Genomic DNA, 26,701 nt, shown 5'->3' with positions numbered 1-26,701 from the left:
TTAGTCTCTAAGGTGCCACAAGTACTCCTGTTCTTCTTTTTGCGGATACAGACTAACACGGCTGCTACTCTGAAACCTGTCATTAATTCTTATGGGGAAATTGGATTCACTTAACATTGTTTCGCTTAAAGTCGCATTTTTCAGGAACATATCTACAATGTTAAGCGAGGAGTTACTGTATCTCAACTATGTCCCGCTGGAAGCTTACCTGATGTTGTCAAAGCTACTTTAAAATCACATGCATATCTACATTGTTGCTATAAAGAACTCTGCATTTACCAATTCTGTCACACTACAGAATCTGAGATATTCCAGTTATTTCTTATTCCAGGTATAAAGAAACAGGGCATGATCCAAAACAACTGAAGTCAACAGAAAGACACCCATTGAATTCAGTCAGTTTGAATTAGGCCCAGTCTGCACTATCTCAGATACCACAGTCCGGTAAATATTGACTTATAAAGTATGATCACTTTAGTTCCAAAATTATATCAATTAAAGCACTTTAAATTATTAGACTCACTGTTTTCTATGTATAATTTCATTGATTCTCTGTGTTCTCCCATTTGTTTGTTTTATCCACCTTTTGATAGCCTTACATTTAAATTTTAAAGTTTTGGGGCGGGCATGGCCTCTATTAGATATCTGTACAATACCTAGCACAATGGGGCCCTGGCCTCTAAGTTCTACTCTAATAAAAATAATTAATATCTATTTTTTAAATTCTACATACACACATATACATACATATGAACAAACACACCAACATATACCTATACACCTGAATAATACGGTGTCTAAATATAAATTATAACCTTTTTGCATGCAATTCAAAAGGTTCTTAATGGAGTTATAGCTAAAAGGTGGTGTATTTTTTGCATTAAATTTAAAATATGCAGTTAACTAACAATCGTTGGATATTGTTTCTTAGGAAAATTCTTTACACTATAGAGCAGTAATTATCCTCACTAAGAAGCTAAAAGAGTTGTTATACAAAACCTGTCAGATAAAATTGGGTAATCTTTTGTTGCCATTACTTCAATAATTAGAATGGAAACAATTCATGTCTTAAACCAAAAGTAAACCTGTTAAACAAATTGTTCCATGTCACCAATTCTAAACATATCAACAAAAGTTTTATTATAAACTGAAATTGCTTTCACTGTGAAAGGGAACTATTCAGTTATTTCTGTTTTTCCTTTGCTCTGCCGATGAAAAATTACCAGGATTTCAGAGACTAAATGAAGCTTCTTTTTCTTATAAGATGCAGGCAATTGAGTAATGGAAATACTTATTTAGGCTTTGGGATCCATTGCCATATGAAATCACTGAAGCCAATAACTTAACAAGATTCCAAAAGGAATTGCATATGTATCAAGAATGTCCAGAGTTGTTTATAATTATAAACAACTTCTGGAGGGGAGGGGGTATTAAACCTCATGATTCAGGGCTTACGCTAAATTACTAACAATTAGAGATCAGGACGAGATCTACTACAGGGGGCTGATTATCCTACATTTGCCTACTACATGGTTCTTATGTCTTCCGCTGAAGCTTCTGGTACTGGCTAGCGTCTGGCAGTATACTGGACTAGATGGGCCTCGGGTCTGATCCAGTATGCCAAGTCTGATATTACTATGAAAAAAATAAGGTTGGATCTCTCTCTCTCTCTCCTTGTTTTATCATTCATAAGAAATGAGTAAGTAGAGCACCTGAAGGCCAACTCTGACAATTTCACTATATTTCCTTTTTATGATGGACTTGAAAAAGATTGGCTATAAAAGTCACTTTGGGGGTTCATCTGCCTTCATTCTAAATAGACACATTATTACATGAGGGCAAATTATATTTGGAAAAATAAAGAATTTGTCTTCTACTGTATACTGCAGACGAGCAAAAAATAAGCAAGATTCTGTGTACTGTGGTGGTTATGAGCTGTAGTTACTCTACCTATTGCAAAAACAACAGAGCATTTCGCACAGTTGGCAGAACCCAGGATGAAGAACATGCTCCCTCGGTGGTCTGGAGCTGGCTGGCTTCCCAGCCCACAAGAAGGGCAGAGTCAGTTGAAGAGAGGATGAGGACAAGGCAACTAGGAGATGAATTGATTTCATACATCTGTTGGCTTCTATGGAGACCTGTCCAGAGTTTAAAGTTACCATCCCTTCAAGAAGGGAAGCAATGGTAATTTTGATTGACTCTCTGAGGGTCAATCCTCCCTGTGTGTAGCTGTTCCCATAGGAGCAAGACGTGGGTGTGAGTGCAGATTGCTTAGTACTATATAGTACTAAGCTTCCAATTAACTGATCTCACCCTAAACCCCACCCTCCAGAAACAGACCTGATATGCACCCTTACCCGCTCCACTCTGCACAACTAGGCTGCATATGGCAGAAATCCAAAATCACCCCAACATTCTGAGATGGGAATACAATGTATTACATTTTCATTCACAGTAAATGGTATGAAATGGATTCAGAGATGTTATAGTATTTATGAGGTACTGATATGATTATTAGGGGCTTGATCCTGAACCACTGAAGTCAACGGGAGCCTTGTTGATTTCAATGGGCTCAGGATCAAGCCCTAGGTGGACACAGAGCTTTGATTAAAGATAAAGGTATCTGCAGAATTTTAGATCTGGCTGAAATTATTCAGTAATGACCGTGTGTGTATTATGTCTCTACTTTTCTGCAGAGTAACTGTATGTATCCAAGTTAATATTAATATTAATATAATTACAATATAATATATGCATCTTGTATGTGTCTCAATTAAAAATTTAAAACATTTTGTTTCCTGGCCTAGAGCACCAGAACTTGAAAAAAGTACAATTCTTTTTGCAAATAGCACACAGAGTAGGATAATACTGCTAGCCTAATTTTCAGAGATACTCGATATCTACAATTCCCACTGATTCCAAAGATGCTTTGCACCTTTGAAAATCAGGCAACCCAGCAATAAGACACCCAGGAGAAGATTATAATGGATTTATCTAGCCAATAGACACTTTACTAATCCAATAGCTATACTGTAATTTCACAATAGCTAATGGGAGCAGTGTAAACCCAGTGTCTGTTATTTCCTTTAATGATCCTCAACATGACAGATGTGTTATAATCATACCGTAAGCATTTCAATAAGTCTTGTGTTTTGTTTTATATTAAGAACGAATACCTAATTGGCTGATAGGTAAAGAATATTGAACTTTTCACTGAAATTTGATAGGATTCAATAATGTGCTGCAATAATATGTTGTTTTTTATAGTCTTACAGTAAGCATGGTAGTGCAATACAGCAGGGGTCGGCAACGTTCGGCACGCGGCTCGCCAGGGTAAGCACCCTGGCGGGCCGGGCCAGTTTTATTTACCTGCTGATGCGGCAGGTTCGGCTGATCGCGGCCCCCACTGGCCGCGGTTCGCCGTCCCGAGCCAATAGGGGCGGTGAGAAGCCGCGGCCAGCATATTGCTTGCCCACACAACTTCTTGCTGCCCCCATTGGCCCGGGACAACGAACCGCGGCCAGTGGGGGCCGCGATCGGCTGAACCTGCCGTGTCAGCAGGTAAATAAAATTGGCCCGGCCCGCCAGGGTGTTTACCCTGGCGAGCCGCGTGCCGAACGTTGCTGATCCCTGCAATACAGCACGTGAGCATTTTAATAGTAGAACACACCGAAGCTCATTCTATTGCCCTCATTCACTGGTGACAAAGCCAAAGTGTAGCTGGAAGGTGAGTTAACGTCTAACTGCTGGATGGAAATACAAATGTCCCATCCGACCTCCCCCCTTGCTCTCCTTTATATGTCCCCCCAAACCTCCCCCCGTCCAGTATTTGCAACCCACTGAGTTTAAATTCACCAGCCACAAGGCAAAGAAAGCCCATGAAACAACCCCAAGGCAGTTACTCATAGGGAAGGGGGAGGAGATAGAGCACCTTCCCTTCCTACTACCAAAGCGCTGAGGACCCTGCAAATCCTGAACCCCGTGGAGATGGCTTTGTCGTTGTTTTAAACGAACAGTGGTGATGGTAGAGTTCATCAGGGACGTTGCTGATGGGGCAATAATTGCCTGATTGGACTTATCTAGCTAGACTGTTAACCACATCAAAGTGTATACATAATTTCACATAGTTTATGTATGATTTGCTTTGATTTTCTTTGTGTTCTCTAATAAATATTGCTTCACTGAAAATATTTTGCAAACTGGCTCCAGATCATATAAATCTGGACCCTTTCCTAAGAAGGAGTATATTGTAATCTCCAATTTGACACAAAGCTCAGATTTTGTTAGAACTGACTTTTTCAAAACTAAAGATTGAGCTAAAGGTTTTCCATTTTTTAAAAAAGATGGCATTAGAAATAGTTGTTATTGAACAAGTATACATTATCCTGATATGACTGCAACCTAACAATTAAGATTTGAAAAGTTGAAAATGAAATGGACTAAGCAAAAGCAAAAACTGATTTAACTGATTTTATTGTCTATATTGTAAAATGTGAATAGTAGACAAAATATACAAATAGTGACGAGTAAAATAGATTTTAAACATTATCTCCATATTAATCTAAGGGGATGTGAGCAACTTAGATTAGGAATTTTTGTTGTGGTTGTGTACTGGAAGTAAATACAACTTTTTGTTTTAATGAAACTTTAATTGGACTTCAAAATTTAGTGGGATTTCTCATCATAGTAAGCACTAAATTCAAAAGAATGTATTTTCAGGATTTTATTCTAGGTAAAGATTTTCATCTGATCAATTCTGCATCTCAATAATTTGTTTCTTTATGCCCAGCTTTCTTAAATCAATATCACTACAAAGTAGTAATAGTAATGTGTATCCATTTCAGCAGTGAGATACAGGATAACTACCCAAAAGATCAATATTGTGCATGTACTTGCATATCTATAATCTCTGTCTAGAAGACATATACATCAGGGGAGATTTTGCATAAGGCACATATGGGAGTTATGTGTTTAACTCCCATTGACTTTCCATGTGTGTTAGAAATCAATTTGTGTGTTTGAATATTTCCCCCATCTAAATCTCTCAAACTAATAAAGTATCATTAACTGTAAACAGAGAGAAAAGTGGACAAGTACTTATGGCAATTAAGTCTCACAGATTAAGAAAAGATTAAAATTGTAATTTTATTTATACATATCAATGTCCGTACTGTTCAAGATAACCTATAATAACCTGATTGATTTTAGTGTCAGTATTGCAATTTACAATCACATACTGCTTCTGGCTACAGAAAAACCTAGTCCAACATATTTTTTCTTCCTTGCCATAATAATGCATGTTAAAGAAAAATCTAGACAAGCTAGAGGGTGTTCAGGGAAAAGTAGTAACAAAATTAAAGGTTTTCACAGATGTAAACAAGCAGGAGGAGGTAAATTGGAAGAGGAGATATTACCTAGTCTCTCTCACCTTGAATAGATCCAGGCTATGGAACAGACACAAGGGAAATGGTGCAAGCTCCATCGCTTAGGACATTTAAAACTAGATTAGACAAAACACTAAAAATACATGTCTAGATTCTTAGCTTGTGCAAATCAGGATAGCTCAGGTGAAGTCAATGAAGCTTAGCCACGTCACACTGGTTTACAATCTGGCCCATTCTGTATTGAACAATCCTGCATATGCAGGATAAAGGAATAGATGACCTATTAGAGAGATTCTCAAACTGCGGTCCATGAACTATGTGGACCTGCTTCCATAACAGGGAACCATCTGTTCATTGTTAAGCAGGGCTATTTTCTGCTAGTTGTAGCCTAGTCCCGGATTCTTTTAGGATTTCTAGAAGCTTTTTTGATAAAAATAAACACAAAAACAAATATCTTTCAGCACTCTGCACAGTCCCTTTGTGTAACTTCATTGCTCTGTGTTTGTGATGTATTGTAACCTCAGTTGTGATCAAATTTTGGCTAAACATAAAATTCAATGGATGGCAAACACATAGGGGAACAGAATCATATTGCAAAATGATCTAGAAAAATTTAGAGCAGTGGAACCCGTGTGCAGTGTGAGGACATTCAGTACTATTAAAACAGAGGCTTACATTTTAAGAAGTTTCTAGTGATTAAGAGCCTGAGTATTTCAGCCGAGACACTTTAAAGGGTCCTGATTTTTTGAGGTGGGAGCACAGCAACTCTGAACATCAGGCCCCTTTAAAAAAGTCTCAAATTGGGCACCAAAACCGAGGCACCCAAAATAGAGTCACTTGAAAATTTAGCCCGTAAGGGCCAGATTTTTAAGGGTATTTAATGGGATTTTCAAAAGCATCTAATTGCCTAACACCTATTGAAAACAAGGAGTTTTAGGCACCAAGGTGCTTTTGAAAATCCCACCAGGTGCCAAAAATACCTTTAAAAATCTGACCCTAAGCTCCTACACCCAGAAAAACTGTTTAGACAAAAATGGAGGCAGGTAACCAACCATCTCATTAAAGTGAGGTTAGCTCTATTCCTGATGTTATTCTGTCATTACTTTTAATTAAACCAAACACTATAGTTTCCAAGAGATATTGGGATTTGGAGGTTGGGAAAAGAGGTGTGCAGGAAATGATCTATTATTTAAGAAGTGGTCAACAATATGGAAAAGTCTGATAACCACTAACCTAATAGAAATTACAGATGGAAATAATCTAATAAATCACTACCTGTGTACTGCATCTTATCATACTGAGTTAAACAAAAAATGTAATTAAAACCAGGGCCGGCTCCAGCATTTCTGCCGCCCCAAGCAAAAAAAAAAAAAAAAAAAAAAGCTGCGATCGCAATCGCGACCAGCGGCGGCAATTGGGGGGCGGGGGGAGAAAAAAGCCGCGATCGGCAGCGGCAGTTCGGCGGCAGGTCCTTCGCTCCTAGAGGGAGTGAGGGACCTGCCACCCCCGAATTGCCGCAGGTGCCGCCCCTCTCCCTTGGCCGCCCCAAGCACCTGCTTGTTAAGCTGGTGCCGGCCCTGATTAAAACAGAAACATAACAGTTAACGAAAACTATAAATGTCTAGCTTCAATATTGCAGCCATCCACCACCCATCATAACTATCAAAAATAAAGAAAAACAAACATAATAAAAATGATTAAAAAAGGGGTAAAATAGAACTGGAAGAAGTTAGAAAATACCAGAGTAAAGAAAATCAGCTCAACTGACTGCTGGGTATACAAAAGGTACACAGGAAAAAAAGAGGTAAATCATTGTAACCGAGTAAGCACAGAAATAGTGTTTGAAACATTTTCCTTTTTATGTGTAATTTTTAGGCCTCTCATTTTTCACCCTAAGAAAGGTGTAATTTCAAGAAACAGAAATCTTTTATTACTTGCCTTATTTTCCTTAGCAAAGTATGGAAGGGTCTGAAAAGCTCAGACATATCTTCTGGCTTGCGGTCCAAGTTCAATGGTCCTTCAGAATAAACTACAAGCCCACTGTATTTAAGACACACACACACAAAATAAATCTTTTTTATGACACTTGGACAGAGAATAGAATCAGAAAACCATCAATAAACAAATATTTGAAATTATATTCAAGATGCTGGTTGCATAATTATGCACAATTTTATGTAATTATTTGTTCTCTCTCAGATACAAATAAAAGAAAAATAAGGTAAGAAGTTACAGATATTTAAAAACTACGAAGAATTTGGTTCCTTTATATGTGGAGGAAAAGCAATGAAACCATATTACAGAAAGAATCCATTGTTTACTTCATTTATTTAACTGACTTGGAAAAACTGAAAATGAGTGTATAGAAGAAATTAATATCTAAATAAGTGAATTATCAGTATATTTTGGACTCTACTGTCCCAAGATACATTCCAGCTTTCTTCTTCTTTCTATTCTAAATAGGTTCTAGACAGGTGGTTTGGCCCTTTTGAATGCCAGTGCTTGAACATTCCCTCTCTCAGTCAAATTAAAATACAAAATGGTAGAAAAAACATCTGTGCTAGGAAAGAAACATGATGCTTTATAGGATGTAACATTTCCATACTACAAGGCTACAAATGAAATTAACTGCTTGTAGGAAAGCTTCCAAAGAAAGGAAACTTTAGTCCTGATCCTGCAAACACTTACGTGCATCACTTTAAGCACGAATAGTCTCATTGATTTCAGTGAAACTACTCACATGCATAAGGGTTTGTAGTATTGGGGGCGGGTCTCAGAGCCCTGAACGGGAACATCTTCACTATATTTAGCCCCATAGTGTGAGCTCAACTCAGTCCACCTGAGCTCTGAGACTTGCTGCCACAGGGGTTTTGTTTTTGCAGTGTTGATATACTTAGTTTGCAAATATTCATTACTTTGAAGGCAGCCTTCTGAAAAGACACCTACGCTTCAGGATGGTGCTGATTAATTCCGAGGAGGTCTGAATCTCTCAGACAGACTAATAGAGGCATTCAGCACAATAATAATAACAAACTCACTTTTTGCCCCATTTTTGGTTCATTACCATCCAGTTCAAAACTGGCCAGCTCAAGATCTTCTGAAACACTCCAGCATGTATCATAGGCTGATATCATCACCAATACTATGAAATCCCACTGGAGCACAAAATCAATATATGGCGGAATCACTTGAGTGCTATTTCTTTGCTTTCTGAGAAAATGTTGCTATGTTTCTTGTGTTTACAACCAAAAATGGTACAAAATAATGAAATAATTTATTTAAAACATGCCCAAAAGTTTTCCTTAAAAAAAAAAAATCGGTCTGTCACTCTGCAACTTTAGTTTGGGCCTCCATGTATTAGTGAGAATCTTTTTTTTACTCTCATGTTGCCAGCAAGGTCCATTCTGTATCCTCTCCTCAGCACTGGAGCTAGCCATCTGAGTTCTTATGTCAATATGCCAAAAGCCAAGCTTGTTTATTGGGGGCAATCAACACATAACTCTTAATATAATGGATTTTTTTCATTCTATTTGAAAGTCACCTTTCACAAATCCTTTCTGGCTGAAGACCTCAATTCTCCAATTACCGCAGACCCAATTTTAATTCTTTAGTTTCTTTATTTCAGGAGACAGACTGCCATCAATGAATTAATTGCTGCTGACTCAGGTACTAAAGTCTTGTCTAGAAAAATAAGCATTACCTTTTCTCTGGATAGAAACTAGAGTCTGCTCAGGCTAAATTTTTAACTGCTGCAAACCCATGTTCCTTGGGCCAGTAATTATGTTACAAAATTAGCACCTTTCAGATACGGTTCTGTCTGAATTTCTTCAGGGAGTGAAGAACTATAGAAATTAGATGAGAGGGAGATCTTAGATTTGATGCAACCCATTGGTGATATAATCAACAAGACAAAACTTCATGGGCATGTTTCATTCTGAAAGCAATCAAATATGAAATTTTTGCCACTTGGGAAAGGGTGAACCATTTTATATTGTTTTGCTCGTATGCTTTTGTGAAACTCATTTCAGGTGAAATACTTTTATTATATATATTTTTTTTTTGGACAGAGCCACTCTGAGGCTACTTCTGCACTACACACCACTTTCGGTGAAAAAAAGCATACTGTGTTGTGTGGTTACACGTGTCAGTGAAAGTCCCTGGTAGTGGGGAAAGGCTTCAGTTTCTCTCCACTGCCACCCGACAAGGAAAGGCTCTGACAGGGGGTAGGTAGCAGGGGAAAGGCTCAGACTTTTCCCTGCTGCTCCACCCTCGCCAGAGCCTTTCCCCACCACTGGAGTCTTTCTTTCCCTGTGGCAGAGGAGAGCTCCAGCAGCGGAAGGTGTCAGCCTTTCCCCACTGTCCTCTACTGCTGGAGCGTTTCCCTGGTACCAGAGTCTTTTCCTGCAATGGAGAATGGCTTCCACAGTGGGGCCTTTTCAGTGGAGAATGGCTCCATCATGCCATCCGTGTACACACATGCCACCGAAAGAATCCTGCAGTGTAGACACACCCTCAGAGCTCAGTCCTGCAAAGAGTTGAGTACTCTGATCCTGTTCAGTGGGACTGCTTCAGTGATTTGCTGGATCAGGGCCAGAGTGCTCTACACCTTATAGGATCAAGTTATCAGGCACATTTTTGCAATATCTCAGTAAACATATAAAGACACTTCTGCTTGAAAATACTTTCCAGAAGTTTTGTAAAAGTTTTCACAATTTAAGAGAGAAAATATTGTGAAACAAAGATGAGATATTTGGCCCAATTCTACTATCATGAGGCCTTTGGACTGTCTCACTTTATTATTACCCACATGCCTTTAAATACTGGAATGAGATACACATTTCATTTTTCATAGCCTTTAATTCTAGTAGACTGAGGTGGAATAAGCTGAATTCATTTAGTCTGCTCCCCTCGAATGGGTTTGTTCCTCGACAAGTTCCTCAGTACGTTTTTTTAAATTGTCGATTATTAGCAATATTCTGTTAATAATCCTATCTCTTATTAAATAATTTAAAAACATTCCTCTGAGTCATCCAGCATTAGATGCAGTTTGTGTTGATTGGCATTGGTCAGTATGTTATTTTTCAGTTAGTTTATTACTACTGTACATGTTCCTAGAGGACTTAAAATGGACAGACATTTATAAGTAAAAAGATAAATATTAGAACTGCCACGCAACTTCATGCCATTCAGCATAAGGATAGTCCCATATGTCTTTACAAACTGAATGGCAGCAATTATTGTTCATCTTCTAAAACAGTGGTTCTTAACCTTTACTGCAGCCTGCGGTTCTCAAAAATATGTTCTCACACCCCTTATCAAAAATTGTTCAAGTAGGTCAATTCTTTAAACCTAGATATATCATAACTATAGAATGAAAGAGATAGAATTATATATTTATTTTAATTTTGCAGTTAAAATTTAACGCAGTAATCATTAAATGTATAATGTTACTAAATACATAGGTTTGATGAAACAAAGTAATTGTACTTACGTGCCTGTGCTTAATTTGTGTTTTCGACGATTTACCTTCCAAAAAAATCTGGCACGTCTTGCACCTCCAGAAAGGGCGTCTCGCACCCCCAGGGAGTGCGTGCACCCCAGGTTAAGAACCACTGTTCTAAAACATGAACACCATGTAGTAGAATGTCTGGAAAAGTGGTTCATTATCGATGAGTCTGAAGAAGAGTAGTTATCCAAGTTATAGTCAATAGGCACTCCTCTGGCACCAGATGGTATGGGACTTCACATGCTACCCCACCTTCTGGCAGGTAAAAATAGAAACTTTTGAGGGGATTTAGAGGAACCACTTGTAATAAAATTTTGGGATAAAGTTTACAGCAGGCTAGAGAAGGTGCCATGGGTGCTTTAAGTGAGGAAGTTACACCTTTAAATCCTAGAGCACTGATGGGAGGACAAACTTTTGAGGATTTTACTGCACTGACAACCAACAACAAATATAAACAGATATATACAGAAAGACAGACACACCCACCCCTACCCTCCTTGAAATGGCAGGGAAAAAAGCATTAAATGTAAACTTGTCCAGTAGTATGTAATCAGAATTGTGAGAGAAACTAGACTGCAGAGAACTGGAGAATCCTGAATATTTTTAAATGGACCAAGTGATAACGTAATATTCAGTATGGTGGAACCAATGTCTCCAGTTCTTTCTCTCTCTCTCTCATTGTTATGACTAGTAGAATTCTAAGGGACCTTTAATAAATGATTTAGTCCAGCAGATCTCAAACGGTGGGTCACGACCCCATTTTAATGGGTTTGCTTAGACTTGCTGGGGTCCAGGGCAAAGCCGAAGCCCGAGCCCCACCACCAAAGGCCGAAGCCTGAGGGTTTCAGCCCTGCACATTGGAACTCAAGTTATAGGTCCCCTGCCTGGGGCTGAAGCCCTTGGGCTTCAACTTCCCCCATCCATCCCCAGGTCAGTGGGGGACAGGCTCAGGCTTTGGTCCCCTGTCCTGGGGTCATGTAGTAATGTTTATTGTCAGAAGGGGGTCGCAGTGCAATGAAGTTTGAGAATCCCTGATTTAGTCCATTGCTTTACTCCCCCACTCCTATATTATGGCCAAGTTGACCTAATTATTCCCAAACCAGCATTGACAGAGCACTAGCTAATCTATGCTTCAAATCTCAAATGATAGTAATTCTACAACCTTTATAGGTAACTTGTTCTATTGCTCAGCTGTTCTCGTAGCTAATTTTTCCCTATTTTAACCAAAATTTTCCCTGCTATAGGTTAATTCTGTTACTTGTTCTTATCTCACTGATTATTTTTGAAAGGAAGCTTAGTGGCTAATGAAAAAGAAAAGGAAATGAAAACAAAACTATTTAAAGAAACAAAAATCTATATCTTAACATTGCGAGCCAGCTCTTAGGTTAAAAGTTCACAGACATCTGGTATGACATTATGCAACATATACTGTATAATGTGTACAGCATCTCAATTCCAGGTAAGCAAGCTTAACAGAAAGTGATCCTGATAAGTATATCTTAAACTAATGCTTTGTTATCAAACAGAGGATTAAGGGTTCAAAATGGTTTATGACTAAAATAATCCAGTACAAGAGTATTTTCAAGTTAAATAATTTAATAGTAAAAACATACCAACATTTTAAAATTTGTGTAAGACTCTAACCAATAATGAAACCTCAGGATCCAGAGTGAAGATTAAACTAAAGTACTGAAAATGCAATTCGCTTAACTGGCTGGTCTCCCCAATCCTCCATGTGTGCAAAAATTGTCATTCTACCCTAAGAACTTGTCTACATGACACTAGCAAAGCACACTAGAGGGTTATGATTTGTAAAGCACTCTAACATGCGGGGCTTTAACTCCTCTGTATAGATCCTGCTGGTGCACTCTAAAATATACCTCATTCAGGACTATGTTAAATGCCTTTTAGGTATCTTTTAGAGCATACCATCAGGGTCTACATAGGGCAGTTAGAGTGCAGCCCATTAGTGTGCTTTACAAATCTCACCTCTCTGGCATCCTTTGTCAGGCTGCATAGACAAGCCCTAAGTTTACAGGCATTCAGCGGAAGAATTTATTGTATAGTAGCTGCATTTCGTGCTACATCAACTACCCTACACAATGCTGCATAGCTGGGTGAATTGATCCCCAGAGATTTTGATCTCTCTGCCAGTCCAGATATCCAACTGCATCTCATCCTAACTAGCAACAGTTGCTAGAAAGAACAAGATTTTTATTCACTAAAGAAATACAGTATGCTAACAAGCATGGCACCTTGTAGATGTATCTTCCTTAGATGTTAAGACTTCTCTCTCTACAGTCCAGACTTTAGGCCTACCAGTATTCAAGGAAACTTTGTATCTGGCTGATACAATTTTTCCAGGAATATCAACTGGTGGTGATGCCTGTTTTCATCTCACTGTCTGTTCTGGGAGCAGCCAGACTGATTTTTAATCTGGGATTGGCAAAGGCCATTTCTCAGAGAGTCTTTGGTTTTCCAGCCAGACTAGATTTATTTTTTTGTATGAGTTTTCCTCCTGCTACTGCAGACTCTGAATGGTGTTTAATATGATGAGCAGTCACTTTCTCATAGTCTTGCTGACTTTTGATGCTAAGATTAATTTATTTAGTTAGTTAGTTGTGACATTTATAGGCACATTACTCTGCTTAACAGGAGCAATGAGCCAGAGTGATTTCTGGAGGAGAAATTTACACATGCAGGGTGTGAGGTTTCTTATTTTCTAACTATTCTAGTTATAGTAATACCCCGATGCAAACTTTAAAAAACCATAACCTTTATTAAAATGCAGTAATTGTAGCCTTGCTTCCTTTACTCCAGAGAAATTGCTGTCTTATTAAATAAAGAATATCCATTAGGGAGCATTCATCTTGTTTATTTCACATGTGCTACTGTGGTAAACTGATTTAAGTGGAAAAGCTTGCTTCACCCAGCAGTCTGAGCAGAAAATTTAAAGGCCAAGAGTATAACATGCCATTTTTCTGATTCCATCCAGTTGCATACAGTAAACACATTCTAGAAATAGGTGTGTACCTCACTCACTTTTTGTTACACTATACTATGCCAATAGATTCCCTGGCAGGTCCCTTTGGTTCTAGTATGTATCACTAAGGAAACTAAATGATTACTACTGAAAATCAGTTTTTCATGGATCCATATGATAAAGCTGTTACTTATGCAGGGAGGTAAAATATTTGCATCTAAAGAATTTATTTATAAAAGATGAGTTTACAGTACCTAGTCTGGTTTGGAAGATGTGATGTTCTAAACCCCTTCACTTCTGCATTTCCTTCTGGGGGATGTCTGACCAGCTGCTCTCAGTTCCTAGTCTGCATAATTAGCTGCTCTGACTTTTCTCCTTTTGGCACTTGTTGCTTTATTAATGCCACTCCTTGTTAATTCCTTTGTGATCTTACTGCCTTTTTTGGTTCTTTCTTTGAAAGAATGTGCTCATAAAAATCAGCTGCAAGCAGGTGTGAACAAATAAACACTTTGCGATGTGACTTTACCAAAACTTTCAATAAAATATTATTCCTAGATCAAATCGATGTAAAAGTTATAAATACTTACCACACAATGGCTAATCTTGGGATGGTAAACATTAATGCTGGTTCATAGTCATCAATCATATCTTGAGTGAGGTATCCAAGCTTTAAAGCTCTAGGTAAATAAAATACTTGTAAATCATTTTTCAGAACGTTCTCAGCTTATTAGCTGTTCATAAATAAATTTGAATAATTAAATAGGAAAAACTATGAAAAAATTAATGTTGTGATATAAGCCAGGCAAACTGAGGAAGAAAATTCATATTTAAAGCTCACTCTACATTAACTCTGTCTCTTGACTATTGTCAATCCCACTCCACCTAACAGAAACCAAATGGCTCAGTGATCTGCACTCCCAACTCCAAGGTGCAAAATTTGCAAAGAGTAGGAAGAAGCCCTGTATATATTTAATGAACTTCCCCCGGTGACAGATGTGGTGCCATGATTTACTGTCAAAGGCAGTGTTGGAGAGAGTCCGTCTCAGTCTCTCTGTTGAGCCTTAGCTGTAGAAGGATGGACAAGCCATTCCTGAGGAGTTGTTGGTGATGAGCCATACCTGAGGAGATGCTGTCCCCTTGTGGACTAGGGGACACAGGATACACCTGGTTCCTTGTGACCAGCCCCCACCACCACCAAAGAAAGAAGATGTGGAAAACCACCCCAGGGACGAAACATAGCCACATTCAAACAGACCTCTAAGTCCCTGCTCAGAATTCCCATGTCTCTCATCCTTTCCTTCTCCCAAACCCATGTTTCCACCAGGCAGCCATTGTCTCCATTTTTCTTTGACCGAGACAATTTGACTACACAGCAAAAGAATGTCAGAAGTGCAAGTGTGTTTGCATGCATATTAAAATATCACATTGAGGGAGGTAAAATCATTGTTATTGAATGACACAGGATTCACAAAGTTGTTTTGGTATAATCCATAACCCCATGTATATACATGCACAAAGCACACCTCTTGGTTTTAGAATACTGGGAGGCTGAATCCATTGTCATTAAAAAAAAAAAAAGTACAATTTAAGACTTCCCAATACAGTCAAAAGCAAAACCAGTTTTCATGGACACTCTCCTCCCCCAGGACTATCTTTTGACAAATTTCAACTTTGTACTCCAAACCACTGAGTCTTTAGAGCTGTCCAAATAAAAGTCACAAGATTTTTTTCTAATAATGGGAGAAGTACGTGCCCTCATTCTCAAAACAAAATAAAAAAATACCCTAAATATTTTTTGCACAAATCTCCTTTCCCTACCACATCACACCAAACCCCAGAATCAAACAAAAAAAAAAAACCCTATATGCCTCTGATCCAGAAAATTCAACTAAAAAGGTACAAGATAAAATGGCCTCTAGAATGGAAATGCTTAGTCAGCCTTAACTGTATATATCATAACCACGCACTCCAACTATAATACAGTGATTTTTTTTATGTTAGGCCAAAACATTTCTGCAAATAGCTAATGTGTTTTGATTTTTTACTTGAACAATCACCAGGAAAATGAAATGTTGCTTCCTAAAGATTACAGGTATGAAATTTGCATAATATGCTAGATCACAGGTAAATACAGCAAAGAAAAGTGTATTCATATTTCTGAAAAGTGCTTACCTCTCTACTGTTTCACAAAAAAGCACGATTACCTCTTGCTGTACATAATACTCTTTTGGAGACTTTACAGGTACCATGGCTGATACATAACTACAAAGATTTTAAAAAGAGGTATATTTTAATTACTTTTCAATCCCTTCAAAGATTTTAAAAAGAAGTATATTTTAATTACTTTTCTCAACCCCTTCACAATCAGATATAACGTAATGGAAAAGAAATGCAGGTCAAATTATCTTAATAATGAACTCTGATGGTTTTCAATAAATTTTGACAATTTTCATTAAGAGAACTTTACAATTTTAGTGGAAATGAAAAGAATTGCTTTATTTATTACTGAAGCATAGACTTCTGCAGTAATTTCATAAGTACTATTACAAATATTCAACAATAAAATCTTCATCCAATTTTTTTTTGCTTTCTCTAGATTGAAGAATAGTTTACTCTGCATTTTCTGAAAGCACAGTAATTGAATAAAATTAAGAATTTTATCTAATGCTATTCCAAATGAAATTACATTAACAAAGCATAGCTGATCAACAGGCTGTGGAATTTAAGGGGCTCTAACGTTGGCACAATAAAGTCTAGTGTATGTGTGAAATTATGTACAATTACTGAAAAATATGTGTTTATGTGCCAATAAGCAGTACTTGCATGCAATATTTGTGCACAAGTCACTGGTCCTTTATTGGACATAGGAACTGCACACTGAATCAGACTCATGGTCCATCTAGTCCAGTATCCTGTCTCTGATAAAACCTAGAGATTGACTTTAACTCTGAAACCTGAGGTTTAATATCTCTTCCTAAATTTATGTCAGCATTCACTATTATACTGGATAGTCTTGTTTTGGATGTAAATCTCCAATCCCTTTTTGATTCTTGCTTTGTTTTTGGCAATAGATTCCAGAGTTTAGTTGTGCCTTGTGTGAAAAGTATTTCCTTTTGTCTGTCTTGAATTTGCCACCTTTTAATTTAATCAAATATCTCCTTTCTCTTGAGTTCTGAGACAGGGAGAACAGAAGCTACTGCTCTCCTCTCTCTATTCATTATTGTATACACGTTTATCATGTGCCCTCTTATTTGTCTTTCTCCTGACAACATTATTAATAGGGAAGATTTACAGCTTCCATTTGTGCCTTTGAAAATCTCTCCCAAATATCATACCAGTATGCTAATGTAGAGATTACACTGTACTTGAAGATTGCAAATTCTGATTGCTAAGTGGCTATTGATTTTTTTAAATCTGAATAGAAGGGGAAAGGATGTGACAGTGTTATAAATAGGTATAAACTGCTAAAGAAATTCAAGATCTGTGACAAGGGAGAAAAAGGATTCTTCTGCAAGAAAGTGTAGTTGTTCAGGATACATATATTTTTGAATCTGTTACCTTAACTCAAATTCAGCAAAAAGGACATCAAAATGTTTAAGCGACTCTTTCATTTTTTCTGTGTAAAGATTCAAATCCCTTAAGGCCTGGTCGCGAATAATGTTCCTAACTTCCTCCAGGCTGCGGGTCAGATCCTTGGCCAATGGTCTCATAGCCATGCTCTCAATTTCACGATTCATAATAATAGAACCAGCAGCCAAGCACTGTAGAAATAACATTTTAAAAAATGGATTAAAAAGTTGTACTTTATCCAAGAAAATGTTATAGCGCAGGATAGTCCTACAAGGGAAGTGGTCTTAGCCTCACCTGTGACTCTCAAGTGATGGGTTTGAGGCCAGGTCCCTACAGGTCTTGTGGTCCTCAGATAAAAGGCCAGCTCAGTTTGGGAGAACTAAAGGTAGCAGGAAGGCTCCTGCAAAAGGCCCAGGATCATGGGGAAGGACCTACAAGGGGGCTGTCCATGTGGGCAGGAGCAGAAGCCTTAAGAGGAAAAGGCTTCAGAAGGGGCCAGGCAACAAGAGCTAATGTTCTGGTTTTGATTAAAATAAGCCCATCCCTGGAGAAAGGAACTGAATTTCTGCTACTGTTGGGACCTGTATTTCATACACTGGCCAGTGCATGCTCACCAGCTCACAGAGATCTTATAGGCATACTTTGTATCTTTTAAGAAGCCTTAAGAACATAAGAACAGCCATATTGGGTCAGACGTAAGGTCCATCTAGCCCAGTATCCTGTCTACCGACAGTGGCCAATGCCAGGTGCCCCAGAGGGAATGAACAGAACAGGTAATCATCAAGCGATCCATCCCGTCATCCATTCCCAGCTTCTGGCAAACAGAGACTAGGGACACTATCCCTGTCCATCCTAGCTAATAGCCATTGATGGACCTATCCTCCATGAACCTAGCTAGTTCTTTTTTGAACCCTGTTATAGTCTTGGCCTTCACAACATCCTCCGGCAAGGAGTTCCACAGATTGACTGTGCATTGTGTGAAAAAATATTTCCTTTTGTTTGTTTTAAACCTGCTGCCTATTAATTTCATTTGGTGGCCCCTAGTTCTTGTGTTATGAGAAGGAGTAAATAAGGCAGCCATTCCATCCCCCTAGTTATTTTTGTTGCCCTTTTCTGAATCTTTTCCAATTCCAATATATCTTTTTTGACATGGGGCAACCACATCTGCACACAGTATTCAAGATGTGGGCGTACCAAGGATTTATATAGAGGCAATATGACATTTTCTGTCTTATTATCTATCTCTTTCTTAATGATTCCCAACATTCTGTTCGTTTTTTTTTATTGCAAAAGCCTTACTATATAATATAACAGAATATATAGAATATTTTCCATGGCTGGACAGGTCCCTTGATTTGGAAAACTATGTATGTTGAAGTCCGGGCTGGCTCCAGGCATCAGCCCAGCAAGCAGGTGCTTGGGGCGGCCAAGGGGAAGGGACGGCATGTTGGGCTGTTCGGCGGCAATTCGGAGGCAGGTCACTCTCAGAGGGAAGCACCTGCCGCCAAATTCACGACGAAGAAGAAAGTGGCACAGTGGAGCTGCCACTGGAGTGCAGCCCATCACAAGTGCGATCGTGGCTCCCCCCCCCCCGCTGCTTGGGGCAGCTAAAACCCTGGAGCCGGTCCTGGTTGAAGTAAATCATACTTGCTGCATTTAATAGAAATATATTTTGAAAATTAAAAAAACAAAGGGTATTTTATTCTTGAGGCTTTTATTTTTCTCTCTTTTTTCAATCCCTGTTCTTGGGTCTCTTTCTTGACTGCCAAATAGCAGCAGATGGAAGGCATTTTTCCAGCTCTGTAGGAGGACCTGTAATCCTAGACCTTGCTCAGCAGTTTGATGTACTGATTTGTGATACAAGGGCACTCCCAAGATCTCTTGTTCTTGTTCTCTAGGTAGTCCAAAGCAATAATTACAGTAAAGCAGAGACAAGTCAAGTCTGAGATGTTGATGGCTACAATTCTCAGTTTGAATAAGATTCAAAATGAGGATGCTGACAAGAATACAATGTACATGCTAATCTCACTGTGGTTTATACAAATACATTCAGTCTCCTGTACTATGTACATTTACGGAAGATCATGTATCCCAGTTCTGTTTACAATTAAGTGAGTCATCAGAACCTTATCATGGTATAGAACACTTTCTGAAACCAGCAACTCCGTTCAGCACAGAGCCAGTGAAAGCCTGATTCAGAAGGGCCAAAAATACCAATCAGTTATGTAACACATGCAAAGAAAAACATTTAGAATGTGGTTCAACTCCTTTTCTCTCCAAATGTATTGTCTATTTCAGTGCTTTCTCAAGCATTTTCTACCCCAGATGCAAAAAACCCAGCAATAGTTTCTGGCTGTAATTATAGTGGTAATTTACAGTGGGATTGTGGGATTCATTAGGATAATGTCAAGAAACTGTAGTTGGTTTTGCAAAAGGCCCAGAGAGGAGGCAGAAGTGTTGTAATGCTGGGTATTGCCAAGAGGGAGCCTTCAGGGGTGGTTAGTTTGTCTACACATGCTCCACATCCCCTGACATCAGTAAGGGACATGTACATTGATATATATCTATTGACTCTGAGCACTGGACCCTGAGACTTTCCTACAGTCCAGAATAGCCCAAGCCTATTAAATGTCAGAGCATACTGCAAGACACCTATGTACGCAGGCTTCTGTAGAGGTGGGCCTTTGAGAGAAAGCAGATGAGTCAGAGAAGGGAGTTTATTGTTCTGCAGGCAATCTAATTTTTGTTCAAAATTCATGGCAAGGGCGTTTAGAATCTTGGATAGGTGCTCTTTTATTTTGTATGCATCTCTAATAATTCAGTCATTAGTGCTGTTAATACAATGCAAATGAAGGCTATAGAATAGAAAGCCCTAAAAGAATACTTTTAGTTCCAGGAATGAGATAAATTTGGCTCATGATAAAGGATACTACTCTGACATGAAAACCTGTGGATATCTGTAGAATTTCCACACCCTATATGGGATAGTCCTTCATGGCAAATACAACTCCCAATATAAATTGACCCAATATACAGGAAATATGTATCAAATGCTAATACATTAAGGGTATCTATGCATTATTTAAATTAAGACAAATTGATATTAACAGTTATTAAAATAAATATTTCACAAGCACAACAGATATCAAACCCACAACAAAACAATACTTTTAGACTATACATTAACAACTGATTAGACTAATTTTCAAAGTAAATGTTTGAATACTGATCTACAAGTTTATATGCTTTTTTGTGAGAAATTATGCCCACACATTTCAAATACAAGTCCTCAAATATACTTTACAAGCAGCATGCAATAAGCCAATCTTCCTTTAAAACAAAGTAACAAACAACAGTGACCTACCTCTGCTCCAAACCAAAGCTGCCCTGCAAGGTTGTCATGGCGTATTTCTTCTGGAAATTTAACACAGAAGTCCCGGTTGGCCCGTTCATGTGGAATGCATTCATCCATGATTTGATTTACGATGTTTAAAACATTATCCTGGAATGAAAACGGATGGATAGGATGCATGCAGTCATAAGATATATTTTTAAGAAAGTAACTGAAACCAAAGAAGTCCCATGATATTTTCTCCAACATTTATAGAACTAAGAGGACATCACCTAAAAATAACATTTGACATTTTACATGTTAACATGAATAAAATGGATTGGAGGGGGAGAGAGAACACATCCACTATTTTTTCAGGTTGCTTACTGCAGGCATTTAGCAGCACTTTGTATATAGTCAGTTGCACTGCGTCCCCATGTAACAAGTCAGTTTGTAAAGTGAGCTTCCTTTTGTTTATGTGGGGTCTTTTACAAATTAAAAAAAGAGAGAACAAATTAAAAGAAAAATCTGATTGTAAAGCCACGAAAATTGGCAGGGGGACTACAGGAAACGTATCGTTCTTAAAAAAAAATTCACTAGATCCTAGATGTATTCATTTATTTACACTTTAGATTTATAAAACCACAAGACACCCCTAAATAAATGCTCGAGACACCTCTGACAAATTCTTATTGTATTTCTAAATCAAAAAAGAAACAGCAACCCCATTATATATAATTCCACTAAATAACCAGGAAGCACAAATAAATCAGATTCCCCACTTTTAACTTTGACTATCACCCCTAACAATATATGATTCAATTCTCCTAAAATATGCCTCTCAGAGTACTCTAAAGGTAATCAGAATATAAGAGCTGGGCTTTCTTGGAAGGAATGAGAGGGGATTGCTCTGGCAGTCTAAAGCAGGTGGTTTGCACTCCCAAGTGTCCAGAAGGCACAAAGCTGGAGTACCTGGCTGCTATTCCTCCCTCCCTTGCAGTCCCCTTGAGGACCGTAGGCAGCCAGTGCATGTTAGAGAAGGCTAGAGGCTGCTCTAATGGGCTGAGGCAAGAGAATCGGGGAGCCATAACCAGCTCCCTGATATGCAGTAAATAATCTGGCCCATATTCTGTACTCATTTATCTGAAAATAGTTTACAAAGCCTTCGGGAGTGTAGTATAGAACTGTTTCAATGTAAAAAAGGTAGATTTGGAATGAAAAAGGACAAGAGTGCCCTTATTAAAGATGTTTTGTTTGTGTCTCGTATCTTCTCTAGTTAATGTAGTCCTTTTCTTCATACCTAAAATGTTTTTCAAACAAATAAATAGAATCTGTCACTTAGAGAAATATGTTTAGAAGGCAGAATGCTTTTAAGTCTACAATTTGTTTCTCTTTTGCTTTTATTTGTTTTTTGTTTTTTTTTTTTTACAAAAGAAAAAGCAAACAAGATGTTTAAAGAAAACTCTCCTCTGTACCCTCCCTTGGGGATGAACATCTCCCTGACTCAAACGCAGATTCACATTTCCTACAATTCTAATGCAGGCTGCTATAATTGTTGTTACCATGGAGCCAGGGCCGACTCTAGGTTTTTTGCCGCCCCAAGCAAAAACAAAACAAAAAACAAAACAAAACCCTCCCCCTCCGAGAGCACAACTGCTGCCCCCGGAATGCCATCCCTGCAATTGTGCCACCCCAAGCACGTGCTTGGTTTGCTGATGCCTAGAGCCGGCCCTGCATGGAGCATTGTCACCTCAGCACATAACCAATAGATACAGCAGTCTCCATTTAAAAAGTCAACATTTACCAACACTTACTACGCACTGGTATCTGAGACACTGCAGATATTTTTAATTTCAAATACCCCGCAATGATTAAAAACATATGAGACCATTGTAAATGAAGCAAAGATGTCTTGCTGCATAATAACAAAGATGTACATCACATTTGAAACACATATGTGATAGAGTAATATTCAGTTGTATGTTCTAGAAGAGTGGGGCAGTAAATCAAAAACTCCGAATAATCAAAAACTAACTCAAAAAACTTGCTTTTGAACTATGATTCATAAACCACTATTGACTCAGGGGATCTAATTAGTGCAGCAAAATATTTTGCAAGTAGCCATAATAAGAAGAGAAACTCCTGAACGTTGTCCTCACCCAAAATTACAGAGAGCAGAATGTCTGAGCACATTATATACCCAGGAATATTAAAAGGTACAAAGTCATGAAGCAAACTAGAGACTTAAAATCAATGCACTATTGTACTTTGGGATCAGGTGAATTGCCTGAAGCTCCCGTATTATCACCGGTGCAATTTGAGTTAGCACATCAGGTTAAAAACTCCTGACTTCTGGTATCAAAGAATTAATATAAGCCTCTGAAGATCTTTTAACACTGGAGAGAGAGGGTGGGAAAATGTAATCTTAATAACTGAATTCTGTAAAAGCTGCAGGCAATACAGAGAATTATTATAGCAGGGGGCTCAGATAGAAATGAATTACAAAATTTCAAATTTGGTAACATAAAAGTTTGTATAATACTATGCTAATTTAGGACAGGCAATAATATTCTACTTTAAATTTATTTTCTCACTAACTTGAATGTGTACTAACGTCATAATTTTCCATTCGCTTTCACTATATAATGATAGTATATACTGTGCTTTAAAGCATGTCCAAGTTTTCCAATAGAATTTTATTTTTATTTTACAGCAAGTTAAAGAAAGGTTCTCTTTAGGGCTATCAAGCAATTAATTAATTGCAATTAATCACACTGTTAATAATAGAATACCATTTATTTAAATTTTTTTAGATGTTTTCTACATTTTCAAATATATTGATTTCAATTATAACACAGAATACAAAGTGTACAGTGCTCACTTTATATTTATTTTATTACAAATATTTCCACTGTAAAAAACAGAAGAAATTGCATTTTTCTATTGTCTAATACAATAGTTCTAAACCTGGGGTGCACACCCCCCTGGGGGTGCGAGATTCCCTTTCTGGGGGTGCGAGACATGCCAGATTTTTGTAGAAGGTAAATCATCGAAAACACAACTTAAACACAGGCACATAAGTACAACTACTTTGTTTCATCAAACCTATGTATTTATTAACAGTATATATTTTTAACTATTACTGTAATATACAAAAACGTGTCTAGATTTAAGAGGTGCGAGAACATATTTTTTAGGTTTAAGGGGTGCGAGAACATATTTTGATTTTTGATAAGGGGTGAGAGAACATATTTTGAGAATCAAAGGGCTGCAGGCTGCAGTAAAGGTTAAGAATCACTGGTGTAATACAATCTCTTTATTATGAAAGTTGAACTTACAAATGTAGAATTATGTACAAAAAAACCTTGCATTCAAAAATAAAACAATGTAAAACTTTAGAGTCTACAAGTCCACTCAGTCCTATTTCTCGTTCAGCCAATCGCTCAGACAAACAAATTTGTTTACTTTTGCAGAAGATAATGCTGCCTGTTTCTTGTTCATAATGTCATCTGAAAGTGAGAACAGGTGTTCTCATGGCACTATTGTAGCTGGCATAGCAAGATATTTACATGCCAGATGCGCTAAAGATTCATATGTTCCTTCAAGCTTCAACCACTATTCTAGAGGACATGCGTCCATGCTAATGACAGGTTTTGTTTGATAACGATCCAAAGCAGAACGGACTGATAATGTTCATTTTCATCATCTGAGTCAGATGCCACCAGCAGAAGGTTGATTTTCTTTTTTGGTGGTTTGGCTTCTGTGGTTTCCACATCTGAGTGTTGGTCTTTTAACACTTCTGAAAGCATGCTCCACACCTCATCCCTCTCAGAGTTTGGAAGTCACTTCAGACTCTTAAACCTTGGGTTGAGTGCTGTAGCTATCTTTAGAAATGTTACATTGGTACATTCTGTGCATTTTGTCAAATCTGCAGCAAAAGTGTTCTTAAAATGAACATGTGCTGAGTCATCATCAGAGACTACTATAACATGAAATATATGAATTATAGAATCATAAAATTTCAGGGTTGGAAGGGACCTCAGGAGGTCATCTAGTCCAACCCCCTGCTCAAAGCAGGGCCAATCCCCCACTAAATCATCCCAGCCAGGGCTTTGTCAAGCCTGACCTTAAAAACCTCTAAGGAAGGAGATTCCACCACCACCCTAGGTAACCCATTCCAGTACTTCACCACCCTCCCAGTGAAAAAGTTTTTCCTAATATCCAAACTAAACCTCCCCCACTGCAACTTGAGACCATTCTTCTCTTCTGCAGTCTAAACAATCCCAGTTCCCTCAGCCTCTCCTCATAAGTCATGTGCTCCAGCCCCCTAATCATTTTTGTTGCCCTCCGCTGGACTCTTTCCAATTTTTCCCACATCCCTCTTGTAGTGTGGGCCCCAAAACGGGACACAGTTCTCCAGATGAGGCCTCACCAATGTCGAATCGAGGGGAATGATCATGTCCCTCGATCTGCTGGCAAAGCCCCTACTTATACAGCCCCAAATGCCGTTAGCCTTAATGGCAACAAGAGCACACTGTCGACTCATATCCAACTTCTTGTCCACTGTAACCCCTAGGTCCTTTTCTGCAGAACTGCTGCCTAGCCACTTGGACCCTAGTCTGTAGCAGTGCATAGGATTCTTCTGTCCTAAGTGCAGGACTCTGCACTTGTCCTGGTTGAACCTCATCAGATTTCTTTTGGCCCAATCCTCTAATTTGTCTAGGTCCCTTTGTATGCTATCGCTACCCGCCAGCGTATCTACCACTCCTCCCAGTTTAGTGTCATCTGCAAACTTGCTGAGGGTGCAGTCCACGCCATCCTCCAGATCATTAATGAAGATATTAAACAAAACTGGCCCCAGGACCGACCCTTGGGGCACTCCGCTTGATACCGGCTGCCACCTAGACATGGAGCCATTGATCACTACCCATTGAGCCTGATGATCTAGCCAGCTTTCTATCCACCTTACAGTCCATTCATCCAACCCATACTTCTTTAACTTGCTGGCAAGAATACTGTGGGAGACCGTATCAAAAGCTTTGCTAAAGTCAAAGAATAACAAATCCACTGCTTTCCCCTCATCCACAGAGCCAGTTATCTCATCATAGAAGGCAATTAGGTTAGTCAAGCATGACTTGTCCTTGGTGAATCCATTTGACTGTTCCTGATCACTTTCCTCTCCAAGTGCTTCAGAATTGATTCCTTGAGGACCTGCTCCATAATTTTTCCAGGGACTGAGGTGAGGCTGATTGGCCTGTAGTTCCCTGGATCCTCCTCCTTCCCTTTTTTAAAGATGGGCACTACATTAGCCTTTTTCCAGTCATCCGGGACCTCCCCCGATCGCCATGAGTTTTCAAAGATAAAGGCCAATGGCTCTGCAATCACACCCGCCAACTCCTTTAGCACCCTCGGATGCAGAGCATCCGGCCGCATGGATTTGTGCTCATCCAGCTTTTCTAAATAGTCCTGAACTACATCTTTCTTCACAGAGGGCTGGTCACCTCCTCCCCATGCTGTGCTGCCCAGAGCAGCAGTCTGGGAGCTGACCTTGTTCGTGAAGACAGAGGCAAAAAAAGCATTGAGTACATTAGCTTTTTCCACATCCTCTGTCACTAGGTTGCCTCCCCCATTCAGCAAGGGGCCCACACTTTCCTTGACTTTCTTCTTGTTGCTAACATACCTGAAGAAACCCTTTTAGTTACTCTTAACATCCCTTGCTAGCTGCAACTCCAACTGTGATTTGGCCTTCTTGATTTCACTCCTGCATGCCTGAACAATATTTTTATACTCCTCCCTGGTCATTTGTCCAATCTTCCACTGCTTGTAAGCTTCTTTTTTGTGTTTAAGATCAGCAAGGATTTCACTGTTAAGCCAAGCTGGTCGTCTGCCATATTTACTATTCTTTCTACACATCGGGATGGTTTGTT

General features: G+C 38.7%; 1 protein-coding gene across 7 annotated transcripts in view; it reads right to left on the bottom strand.

Moving 5' to 3' along the window:
- Positions 1-26,701, bottom strand: part of ZFYVE28 (zinc finger FYVE-type containing 28) — a 292,274-nt gene that overhangs the window by 72,073 nt on the left and 193,500 nt on the right. For 6 of the 7 annotated variants that reach the window (XR_004645803.1, XR_004645804.1, XR_004645805.1 and 3 more), the window contains exons 3-7: positions 20,808-20,945; positions 17,432-17,634; positions 16,046-16,135; positions 14,461-14,550; positions 7,323-7,424 (exon numbers count right to left, since the gene is read on the bottom strand). Coding sequence is in view for 3 of the 7 variants with exons in the window: in XM_034771176.1 (XP_034627067.1) it covers positions 7,323-7,424; positions 14,461-14,550; positions 16,046-16,135; positions 17,432-17,634; positions 20,808-20,945 (623 nt within the window). In the remaining 4 variants the exon portion in view is untranslated. The remainder of the gene's footprint in view (positions 1-7,322; positions 7,425-14,460; positions 14,551-16,045; positions 16,136-17,431; positions 17,635-20,807; positions 20,946-26,701) is intronic. The other variant, XM_034771177.1, reaches the window with a different exon arrangement.

This window comes from Trachemys scripta, chromosome 5 (assembly GCF_013100865.1).
Source record: "Trachemys scripta elegans isolate TJP31775 chromosome 5, CAS_Tse_1.0, whole genome shotgun sequence".
NCBI classification, from domain to species: Eukaryota; Metazoa; Chordata; order Testudines; family Emydidae; genus Trachemys; species Trachemys scripta.
Note: the sequence above shows the minus strand (reverse complement) of the source record. Positions and strands in the feature narration are given on the sequence as shown.